At 34.7% G+C, this 12,455-nt stretch overlaps 1 protein-coding gene across 1 annotated transcript; it reads right to left on the reverse strand.

Moving 5' to 3' along the window:
- Window positions 1-3,721: 3,721 nt before the first annotated feature.
- On the reverse strand, window positions 3,722-5,722 carry LOC148194967 (L-ascorbate oxidase homolog). Its single transcript, XM_088094773.1, has one exon. The coding sequence runs from the start codon at window positions 5,559-5,561 to the stop codon at window positions 3,918-3,920; it is 1,644 nt and encodes a 547-aa protein (XP_087950899.1). The 5' UTR covers window positions 5,562-5,722; the 3' UTR covers window positions 3,722-3,917.
- Window positions 5,723-12,455: the final 6,733 nt, after the last annotated feature.

Genomic DNA, 12,455 nt, shown 5'->3' on the forward strand with positions numbered 1-12,455 from the left:
ATTGGCTTATTTTAACACAAATTCTCAGTCTCATTACTTTAATACATTTATCAACTCTTAACAGGCTATTTTATGAGTTTTTACAACTCTAGTACTGGACAATATTTATAACTATTAACTATATATTTTTAAAATAGTTTATATATTTTAAAAATAGTTGAGTATACTTGTAAAATACATAATTCAATTTGTTTACAAAGACTGATTTTTTGACAAGACACTTAACTAAGTTTTGACCAAGTCTTATGTATTGATTAACTTTTAACCCTTGTAAAGTCTAATTATCTTCAGCTCACTTGATTATTATTGATTATGATTAGAAACTTAGTGATCAAAGGTCTACTATGGATAATATTTATGACGAAGAAACTATACTATGTTAAGCAAAGTATTATAGCCGCCTCTTGAAACATAATATATAAACTTTTTTTTGGTTTAATCATCTCGAACATCCCTATTTCTGTACGATTTTCTCAAATAAGTCCTCGTATTGTAAATGCTCTCAAATAGCCTCCTCTTTATCACCTTTATTTTATAATCTCTTTTGATAATAAAAGTATATATATATATATATATATATATATATATATATATATATATAATTTTGAAATAAAATAATAATATTCATAGTTTTTAATGGTGGCATAAAACATTATTGTGAACGAATCGTATTCCAACTTCTGTGGTGGTTACTCTTTAGACATATGGCTTAAAAAGTTGATATCCAGTTTTCACATTGTTGAAAATATTTTTAGTTCACTTTTATTATTATTTTGTTGATTTGAGATATAATATTATTGTACCATTATCCCTTTTATAAAATGAGATTATAAAAGACTGATTGGTGGTGTGTTAGATAATTACAAATAAATAGACCATTGATAACAATTTTATTTTATTTTTGTATAATCTTAAATATAAGGTTTAATAGTCTATTTTGTTCCCAGTTTCGCTCGAATATGTCAAATTAGTCCATCCTTTAAAAAGTGTGTCAATTGCATCCTCACTTGATAAAATTTGCGTCAATGAAATCTCTTCCCTTAAATCCGTACAAACGGCGTTAAATTTTTTTCTCTCTCTTCTACTTTTTTGTATGGAAAGCAGGTTTTTGTCAGTGTTTGCAGCATTATTACTGATGCATTTGACACCTAATTCAATTTAGTACATACATGTGATCCTCAAACAGTTTCCTGTTACACACAACCTCCTGCTATTCAGGAATAGCAAAGCGCTTCTCCTTTTTTGCAATTTGCTGCTTCACATACCCATCATCCCTGCATTTCTCCACCTGAAAGGTAAAGTATTTTCCAGAATAATTTCTCACACTGATGGTTTGGAGATCCAACAACCTAATCACCAAATGTAAAACATTTCCTTCCGTAACCCCATAGTCCTTCAGCAGGGAATTGCTCCGCATTAGCTCTCGTCAATCACAAACCAACACAACCATAGGATTTACACAATTATAGCTGACTGGGTATGAGATGACATACAAAACACCTACCCAGATGACCAAACAAGCTTAAAGTGAAAGTTTAACAACGTATGCACAGAACAATGAACAATTTTTTGTTAGAAATGATGAAAAATTCCTGACCCAAGCCTTAATTTCCCATCATTTCCCACCCAAACCTAGAATCAATGTACCCAGTAGAGAAAAGCTCTAGGATTTGGATCCAATTACAAAAGGGCCAGAATCAATTGTTATAAACTCGAGAGAGAGAGAGAAGATTCTTACCTTGGGGCATCCAACACATCATTCTCATTGACTCTCTCAATCTCTGCCATGGTAGAGATGAGAAAAAAAGCATAATAACCCTCGATTTTACTTGAAAAGAAAAAGAAAGAAAATTGCAAAGAAGATGAGGGTTTAAGAGTGAAAATGTGAGGTAACCTAAATTGAGAAAGAGGAAAATTGAAGAAGGGACCAGGTGTGTTACCTAAATGCCAGGGGAATTGAAGTTCATGACGCGGATCTTGGCCGAGACATTGGCCAAGACGCGGAGGTCCACGCGGTCGTTGAGGGAGGCGTCGTGAATCAAATCGACGACGTCAGCCTAGAGGAGATTGACGCGATCGACAACGATGGTGGCAATGACCTGACGGTGACTGTGGGGTTGGAAAAAGCCAGGGATGGTGGCTTTGCCGAGGGGGATCCCGCAGTACATGATGTTGAAGCTGGACTGGCTGTATCAGATGCCAACCTTGTTGGGGTTGGTGGCGGTGAAGAGGAGGCGAATGGAGAAGGAGAGAGAAGCCATGGAGGGGGGAGCGGATGTGATGTATTGCACCCACACCTGGTCCAGATCGAACTGTGGCTTCTTAGACTTCACTGCCAGACTGACAAAAACCTATGTTGCACAGAAAAGTAGAAAAGAGAGAAAAAAAATTTTAACGTTGTTTGTACAGATTTAACAGAAGGGACCTCATTGACCCAAATTTTATCAAGTGAAGACGCAATTGATGCACTTTTTAAATGATGGACTAATTTGACATACTCGAGCGAAACTGGGGACAAAATAGACTATTAAACCTAAATATAAAAAATTTAAACTTTTTGTAATAACGATACATTATTGGTAACTTTTAATAATGTTGTAGCTTAGGATAGATAAAAATTATTATTTAAAATGGATTTGAAGTAAAAGAGAAACTAAAAAATACATTTTCTATTACAAGTATAAAAATGTGATAAATTATAGTTTTTTGGAAGATTATGTGTGTGGTATTTTTTCTGCTTGATTTCTAATAATATATGAGATAATTAGATGAGATGTTACTAGGCCAGGAGTCTATAACATCTTGGTTATAACTTGGTGATTAATTTCATATAAGCTAAATTTATTTTTGAAATAATATATAATTGTATAGAAATTATATGTATATTGTAGTTGACGATGATATTTTAACAAATTCTTTTAACAACTTTTAAAGATCATATATTATTATTTTTGTTACTACCGAGTAGGTTAAACCGACCGGACATGCTTGAGTCACTACCAAGTAGGCTGGACCGATCGTCCAAGGATGATGGAAGTGTTAATAGACCGACCGGGTACGCAGGGGCGATGGAAGCCGGTCATTCCTGGTCGGACACCAGGATAATACTCGTGAGCTCTCCAGCCGTTTGCCGGAGACAACATTTGAATGTCAATGAATGCATAATTAATGGTGTAACGGTCACTGTGGAGCAGTTAAGGTTGGGATTGATCGTCATTAATAGGTAAATTAATGGTTGATATTCCCTGAAACCCTATAAATAAAAATTGATTAAGAAGGTAAGCTCTCTGATTTTCTGATTTATACTAGACTTGCGGAGATAAATTCTGACTTGAGTGTCAGAGTGTTTCCTGCAGGCCACTCCCATTTTGGCAGTGAGAGAGGAAGATCCAAGCGATAAGACAGGAGCAAGAAAGACCGATCGGCGGAGGTGGAGCATTTCCGAGCGGGGAGGAGCAGGAGTTTTCCTCATCCCCTTTCAGCAGAAACAATTTTATTAGTTTGTATATTTAAAATAAACCAATCACAAACTATCATCTTGTTATATAAAAGTTGTCAAAAAGATATTTTCATATTTAAAAGTAGGTGATGGAAAAGAGAAAGGGAAGAAGAGTGGAAGGAAGCATTGTATAGAAATTGTATGTATATTGTAGATTTATTTGTTGAGTTATTTAGAAGTAGGTGATGGAAAATAGAAAGGGAAGAAGAGTGGAAAGAAGCATGGAAGGAAGGAGTGTGAATATGTATTATTGATTTAAAAGTATAGGAAAGGGTTGATACATCAGTGACCAGAAAGATAAAATTAATTAACTACAAGGGCTAATCAATTAAGGAATATGTCGTGGATCGAAGAGTGTGATGATGATAAAGTGTTGAAGCGATCGACGAGGTGGCTCTGATTAAAGAAGAAACCAAGTTTAGGAAGAGTAAGGTGGTGGCTTAGGCATATCCTTGACTATGCCGCAAAGAAGCTGAGTATCTGGAAGGTTGTACTCATCCCTGAGGGACCTGTTTGGAGACAAAACGCTCACGTACAACTGCTGTCCCAGGTAACGATTCTCGCCAAGCTCCGACCTCAAGTTCCACATACCAGCATTGTCGAATGTCAACATGATAGCAGCCCAGGACTTGGGGAACACCTGAATGGTGTGTCTGCTCACAGCATCCAGAAGGTTGTAGTTCTTCCTCTTCTCCGGTGACCACTTCCCTGGCTCAATGGCGACGGCAAAGAAAGAGTAGCCATCCAAGTTGTAGGACTGGGGAACCTTTGTGGGGTTCTCGAAGATGATTTCGATGAAGTCACGGAAGTTGGCGTTGATGACGTTAGCAGCAAGGGTGAGATCGCCGATGGGGGAAACGGGGTCGTCGGAGATGAGGTTGTACTGGAAAACCTTGTCGCTCACACCGTAGTACTCAGCGAGTTTGAGTGGGGTTTCATTGTCAAGGTGGGACACACCATTGAGTCCGTAGCGGAGTTTTCCACCGAACCTGCTGAGGGTGTTAACGAGCTTGATGGTGCGAGTGATATTGATCTGGCCGTAGTGGTAAGAGCCCTGAGGGTTGGGCCTGGCGGCGCTGGCGGTAAGGTTCCAACGGAAGGAGCGGAACTGATTGAGAGACCAAGCCCAGCCTTCGGGAGCTGGGGGAAGCTCAGGGGAGGCGGGGGCGACACCGTTGGAGTAACGGATGATGCGGGAGGCGGCGAGGGTCTTCTTGGTGAAGCGAGTGGAGGCGACCATGTAGTAGTCCTTGGGCTCCTTGTCGGCGGTTACGAGGACAGAGAAGCACTGTCCAACGTGAACGTCGAGGGAGTCGTAGATGTTCTGAACAACGTGTGAGCCTTCCATCTCGACGAGCTTCAAGGGATGACCTTGGATTCTGAAGTTGAGGGCGTCCTTGATCCCCACATTGCAGATTCTGTATTTGTAAGTCTTGCCGGGCTCCATGGTATAAGCGGGCTCAAGACCACCGTTCTTGCCGTTGATATGGACTCCGCTGGGCCTGCCGATGCTACGTCCACTATCCAAGAATTGCCTGAGGGTCTGGTGGGACTTGCCGTACCAGTCACCGATGAGGACCCAGAACTCGTCGGCGGGGTCAGCATAGGGAACTGGGATCAACAAGCGGCTGTAGATCCTCAAACCACCGAAGCCACCGACGGCGCGGTGCATGCCGATGGAGGGGTAGTAGAAGTAGCTGCCGATCTGGTCCTTAACTTGGAAGTGGTAGGTGTAGTTGGAACCTGGGAGGATGGGGCATTGGGCTCCCAAGGTGCCATCTTGCCATGAGTTCTTCCTGTGTTGGATACCGTGCCAGGTGAAGAGGAGGGGCTCGTCAAGGAAGTTAAAGACATTGACGACAATGTTGTTGTTACTGCTGCAGTTTATTTCTGGCCCTGGGAACAGGCCGTTGATGAGGATGCCCTGTTGTTCCACACCCAATGGTGCAACAGTGCCGTAGGTGACGTTCCATGTGTAGAATATGTAAGGGTCTTCCCCACGCACTGATGCTGCCATCAAGCATGCCATCAAACCAATCACTAAACTTGATATCCGACCCATTTTTTTTTTCCTTTTTTTATTCAATTCAACCCTTTCCTATCTCCTTCCTTCGTTATTATTGGAAGAAGAAGGATTGTTATTAGCTTCTTGCTTTCATCTCCATCTTCACCTTCCCCTTTTATAACCCTTTCCTCCACTCTCTTTCCTCCTAACTTCTCTCTCCACTCCCTATAATTCCTTTCATACCTCGTTCTTCGCTTTATTACCCTTTTTCTTTGGATATCTTTAGCACTTTGGTTTCCATCACAACAACGATTCCCCTTCTCTCGCAAATTCTATATGTAGCAAAAGCTCTTTTAATTAAACGATATTTAATTCCAACAATCCTTAAAATATGTATGCTAAACATCAATGTGCAAACTTCAACCTTTTTTTCGCATTATGTTATCACATTGGACATCTTTTATTCTTTATTTCTTTATTCTAGCTATTTTATCTATGTTGCTTAGATGTAATTAATTTCAATTACTTAAAAGGGTTTAAATATTTTTATTTATATTCTTTTAATTTGAATAATAGAAAGTAATAAATAGCAAGTGGGGAAAGAAACAAAGGAGCCAATGTCAGAAAAAAAAAACACACACACACTTTTATTAGAATAAAACTCTGGCACCTATTCTCTTCTTCAAAATTCTAACTTGACTCGAAAAAGAAAATAAAAATATCAAAGAAATTGCCTATATAAAAGTGGAGGTCAAAATATCATTTTTCAAATTTATAATTACACGTAGAAACTTTTGAAAATTGATGTTGACTTGTTAGATCTGTTGTTTGAATCTAATCATGTTGTGTAACTCATAAATCCTACGAACACCTACATGGTAATACTCAATATTTTGGATCTGAAATTTATAATTTTTATTCTATAGTTCATGAACTAAAATTTAGGTCCATTAAGTTCACACAAAACCAAAATTTTCTTAAAATGTAGTAATATATAGGGAATTTTGACTCTCAATCCTTAAAACTAGAAATATATAAATACAAATTATTGTGACTACTTTGTGATGGGGAAATTTAATTAACTATAAGCACTAAAATCCTAAAATTATTATGCTCATGAAATTAAAAACTACAAAATTTATCTTTAAATGCTTTCTAACATTGACGGTAATAATAGAATTGATGTCAAACATGTGTACTATTGGACCCTAATATGAATAAAGACTAATGTTTAGAAACAATTAGCCATCATTACAAACAAATAAATACAAACTGTTTGATGAAATGCCTCTTCAAAATCTAGTTTTCATTAGTTGTTTGATGTAATATCTGAATGAAAGTGGAATGGTTTTTTTATAATGCTAGTGTTTAAAACATGTTTTAATCACCTAAGATCACTAAAATATGTGTTTAGAACTGAATAGTACTTATACAAATTAAAAAATGCAAATAAAAACCAAAACTCCAACAATTAAGCAAAATTAGTGTTCGTGAGGATGTGAATATGCATGACAATGACTAAAATAACTATGTAAAGGATCATTAAATGAATTAATGATGCAAAATGGTTCCTATTAACATATAAAAAAAAACACACACACACTTTTATTAGAATAAAACTCTGGCACCTATTCTCTTCTTCAAAATTCTAACTTGACTCGAAAAAGAAAATAAAGATGTCAAAGAAATTGCTACAATAAAAGTGGAGGTCAAATTATCATTTTTCAAATTTATAATTACACGTAGAAACTTTTAAAAATTGATGTTGACTTGTTAGATCTGTTGTTTGAATCTAATCATGTTGTGTAACTCATAAATCCTACGAACACCTACATGCTAATACTTAATATTTTGGATCTGAAATTTATAATTTTTATTCTATAGTTCATAAACTAAAATTTAGGTCCATTAAGTTCACACAACCAAAATTTTCTTAAAATGTTGTAATATAGGGAACTTTGACTCTCAATCCTTAAAACTAGCAATATATAAATACAAATGATTGTGACTACTTTGTGATGGAGAAATTTAACTAACTATAAGCACTAAAATCCTAAAACTATTATGCGATGCATGTCATGAAATTAAAAACTACATAATTTATCTTTAAATGCTTTTGTCATGAAATTAAAAACTACATAATTTATCTTTAAATGATTTCTAACATTACTGTAATAATAGAATTGATGTCAAACATGTGTACTATTGGATCCTAATATGTATAAAGACTAATGCTTAGAAACAATTACCCATCATTACAAACAAAGAAATACAAACTGTTTGATGAAATGTCTCTTCAAAATCTAGTTTTCACTAGGTGTTTGATGGAATGTCTGAATAAAAGTGGAATGATTTTTTATAATGCAAGTGTCTAAAACAAATTTTACTCACCTAAGATCACTAAAATATGTGTTTAGAACTGTATAAAACTTATGCAAACTAAAAAACACAAATAAAAACCAGAACTCTACCAATTAAGCAAAATTAGTGTTCATGAGGATGTGAATATGCATGACAATGACTAAAATAACTATATAAAGGATCATTAAATAAATTAATGATGCAAAATGGTTCCTATTAACATCAATTAATTATAAGAATTAAAAAGAGGACAAACAATTAAGTAGATACGAAAATCAAATGTAGGAACCTACCTTCTAACGAGAAAAATGGTCTTATTGTGTTTTTGTGTTTTTTACAAAAACTATGAATGCAAACATGTTCAAAATCATTATTCTAACCTAAAACAATCAATATCAATTCACAGAAATCAAAATTCATTCATTTTCAAGAACACATAAACTTATGGTTTATCATATTATTGTTTTCATTAGTCAGGTTTACCATTCAAACCTCGGTGCTTTTTAGTCTTTTGGACACATTATGTTATAGACATAAATCCATAACCCAAACCTAGTAGAATATAAAAGAAAAGTTGACTAATTCACAAATTTAAGAAGAACTTGAATAAAAAATGAAATCACAACATGAGCACATGTGTAGTAGACATTCTATATAATTGAATTGAATGAGTCTAAAAGAAATTAAATAATGAAAATGAAAAAAAAATGTATTAAAACATAATATCGAATGTGAAGTTATTGAGCCTATCTCACTTAGATCTTTGAGGTTAAAGCAAAGAGAAAAATGGAAAGAAAAGTAGAGAAAAACCTAAAATTCCATAACCAGTTAACTAGTCTTTCTTAAAAGAAAAAGCAAAATTTCTTAACTAAAGTTAAACTAGACTATTTCTTAACTAAGCTTAGTTAACTTTAGTTAGTTCCACACTCTTTTAAGAAGACTCCAATGGTTAATTTGGCCTTCAACACATATGTCTCTTAGAATCTCCAACAACCTGAATGTGACCGAAAATCAACTCTATGGTCAAAGTTCAACGTATGCCAGCTGCATCCAATGAACCCCCACGCTCCATTCTCTTATCTGATCAGGGTCTTCATCGGCTTTACTAGACATAGCCAGAGAGCTTCACCGACGTTTGTAACTCTGACCCTTCGTTGAATCGTGTGCCGCTTCAACATTTAGGTTTTAGGTGTTTACTTTAATTTTAGTTTGTACATGTTCTTTTTATATGTTTTGTATCGCTTTTACTTCGTTCCTTGTACTATTTTGAGTTGATGACTTGTTTGAATCTGATTAGTTAATTGATGATAGTTTCCATTTTGTGTTTGAAAGTAGTTTAGTTAATATTGTCGTTTTAATTGAAATAGGTGTAGAAAGTTGGTACTATTTTTGGCTATTTTAGTTTCTTTTATGAATTTGGAGATATTATCATTTTGTTTGTTTCTGTTTGAGAGAATTCAAGTTGATATGTTGATAATGATGATTGTACAATAGTTTTCTGTTTCTAATCTAGGTTAACATAAGTTGGATTCACTTTGGTTTGATGAATTGAATGGAGATCATTGTTTTTAACTCATAAATCCTACGAAACCTACAGGGTAATACTTAATATTTTGGATCTGAAATTTATAATTTTTATTCTATAATTCATGAACTAAAATTTAGGTCCATTAAGGTTATACAAAACCAAAATTTTCTTAAAATGTAGTACCGTCAAAAGGGTTGAAACCGTGAGCCAACTCGACCTATCATGGGTTTGAGCCAGGTTGAGTTGAAAAATAATGTAAAATTTTGATACAGATTAATTTTGAATCTGGCTCACTAAGAATCCGGCTCAAACCAAGGACCGGAAACTCATGTTAATCCTAACTCTTGCTTCGGCATTCAAGTCTAGAGTTCTTTTGATGTTGAGATTCATTCTTTTATTGCCTCGGAACAATCTAGACTTTGTTGGACTAAGATCATGACTATCTACATTATCAAATCCTGAAATGTACCACTTATCATCTCTTTTTGATACAATCATTTGAGCTGCACAATCATTATCACATGTTGGACGTCTAATCATTTGATTCTGAATGGGGGACACATATTTTCCAACCCTAGAACACACCATCATGAAGTAACATAATTTGTTCTTGTTGTTCTTCCTAGAACTCCTTGTACGAATTCCAAAACCCTTTGATATTGCATATTGTCTACAAAATAACTTGACTTCATTAACAGTTTCAAAAACCATTCCAATTGTTGGAGGGATCGAGAGAGGTTGAACATTGTTTTTATTTAATTCTTCTTCTGGTTTTTCATGTTGTTCATCAATTTGAATATCATCCAAAGATGTATTTGTATGCTCCGTCTACCTGATTTTCCTACATTTAATTAATACAAAAATGATTACTACTTACTGCACTAATTATTATGGTCCTTCATATTCAATAAAATGAATTTTGTACATGTGCATAACCATTTAAAGAAATAACCACATACCAATGAACAAATAACCACTTACTGCACCATTAAATGTTGTTAATCAATGTCAATTTCATCCGAAGATGTATTTATATGTCCTCCATCAACCTCTTTTTTCCTACATTAATGGAGTACAATAAATATTACTAAAAAGTGGACTAATGAGTGTCATCCTTAATATTCAACTTCATCAATGTTGTACATGTACATAATCATTTGAAGAAATGACCACATACCAATGAGAAAATAACCACTTACTGCACCATTAAATGTTGTTCATCAATGTCAATATCATCATAATATGCATGTATAATGTCCGTGTACTTTGTTTAAGCACATTAATTGAATACACCTTTTATTGCTAATTACTGGACTAATTAATATCATCCTTCATAATTTGAACTTAATAAATTTTCTAGATGTACATAACCAGTTTAACAAATAACAACATACCAATGAGGAAACAACCATTTACTGTACCGTTAAATGTTTTGAAACGTACACTATGGAATGATTTCTGTCACACTGAACATTACACACTCTATTAATTAAAAGGGGGTATAAATTCAAAGATTACACTGAGAACAATATCAAAAATACAAGGAAGATGACAAATATCAATCCCAACAATAAATAACATGAACAACCTTCTGGGCAACTCTAATTGTTTTTGTCTTTGAATAGAAAGTTGTAATAACTCACCTATTTAATAAAACTGCAATGGTTGTTGAGATTAATGCACTTCAATAAATGAGTATGAGGTCTCCATTCAGTCATTTTGTCTCCTACCAATATTAGGGTTTATGGTTGGGTAAGAACTTCATTGTGTTGGAAACAACATTGTCACTACCTTTCATTCCAATCCTAAAACGAAAAAGTGTGTGGGTCATTAAGTTTTGGCAGAGGCATTAAATGGAGCATCATTGCATGACTTCTATCACAAGCAATCACAATTAATGCTTCATAGGGGCATTTACGTAATTGCAGAATTCTCTTATTAAAAATTGTGATTGGGTGGGAATACAAAATATTTCTCTGCAAGGGAGGCACAATATCCGCGCTTGAAGGTATGCCCAATGTTAAGGTTTCATTTCCTTCACCTCCAACTAATTATTTACTTAGCTAAGACATCGATTTTATTTGGTTATGTCCACATCCTCTTCATTTTTTATTTTTGTGAAGAACAACACAGATAGGGATGACAAAAAAATCCGCGCTCGCGGATATCTGCGGATAAAATCCATGACGGATAGTTAGTATCCGCGGATATTTACTATCCGCGGATTGCGGGTAGAAGGTATTTTAATACCCGCTTATAAACGGGTCGGGTTCGAGTAATACACTATCTGACCCGCAGATTTTTGTTACCCGCTAAAAAATTAAAATTACGTTTTTATCATTAGGTTTAAATTAGGTTTTATTCTTTTGTCTTTTTGTCTCTTTCTACATCTCTGCAACAGCCTCTTCCTTCTACTGTGCTAAAGCATTTTGTTCCACCATCATCGGACATATAGTTCTGTGTTGGACTCTCTTAATCATCATAAGTGTTCAATGTCGGAGTCGCACGATAAAGAACGGTATCTCTTCGAATATTTTTTTGTTTTTTCTATTTTTTTCTTGTCTTGAGTGAGTTCTGTTATGCTTTTGAATATTCTACATGCACATTTATGTGAAAAGAATCTTTAATTAGTTTGAATACACAGAGACGAAAATTCTATATGGAAGTTTCTTGCATGTGATAGAATATCGGTTGAAAAATAAAACCCCTAAATTTCTTCCGGATTTAGGAACAAAAAGTATCACTAACCAATATGCATGGAACAGTTGGGGAATAATATTAATATATAGATATATAGGAATCAGAAGAAGGGCATGAGTTAAATACTCTGAAAGGAAAATTCATAATTTCTGTACAAAATTTCTGTATAAAGAAATTATAAGACACATTGGACAAGATTTTGTCCGTATTAGGAAGAAAGACGGAATTAAATATAAATAAGTAAACAATAGAAAGGAAATAAATATAAATAATAAATAAACAGTGATTGAAAGAAGGAAGGGTGACAGTAGTTGTAGTTGCAAACGAGAATGCTCACTTCTTCGTTTACCACCAGTGGTTGT

Source organism: Vigna umbellata, chromosome 7, assembly GCF_029865625.1.
Source record: "Vigna umbellata cultivar VRB3 chromosome 7, Vumbellata_1.0, whole genome shotgun sequence".
In the NCBI taxonomy this organism is placed as follows: Eukaryota; Viridiplantae; Streptophyta; class Magnoliopsida; order Fabales; family Fabaceae; genus Vigna; species Vigna umbellata.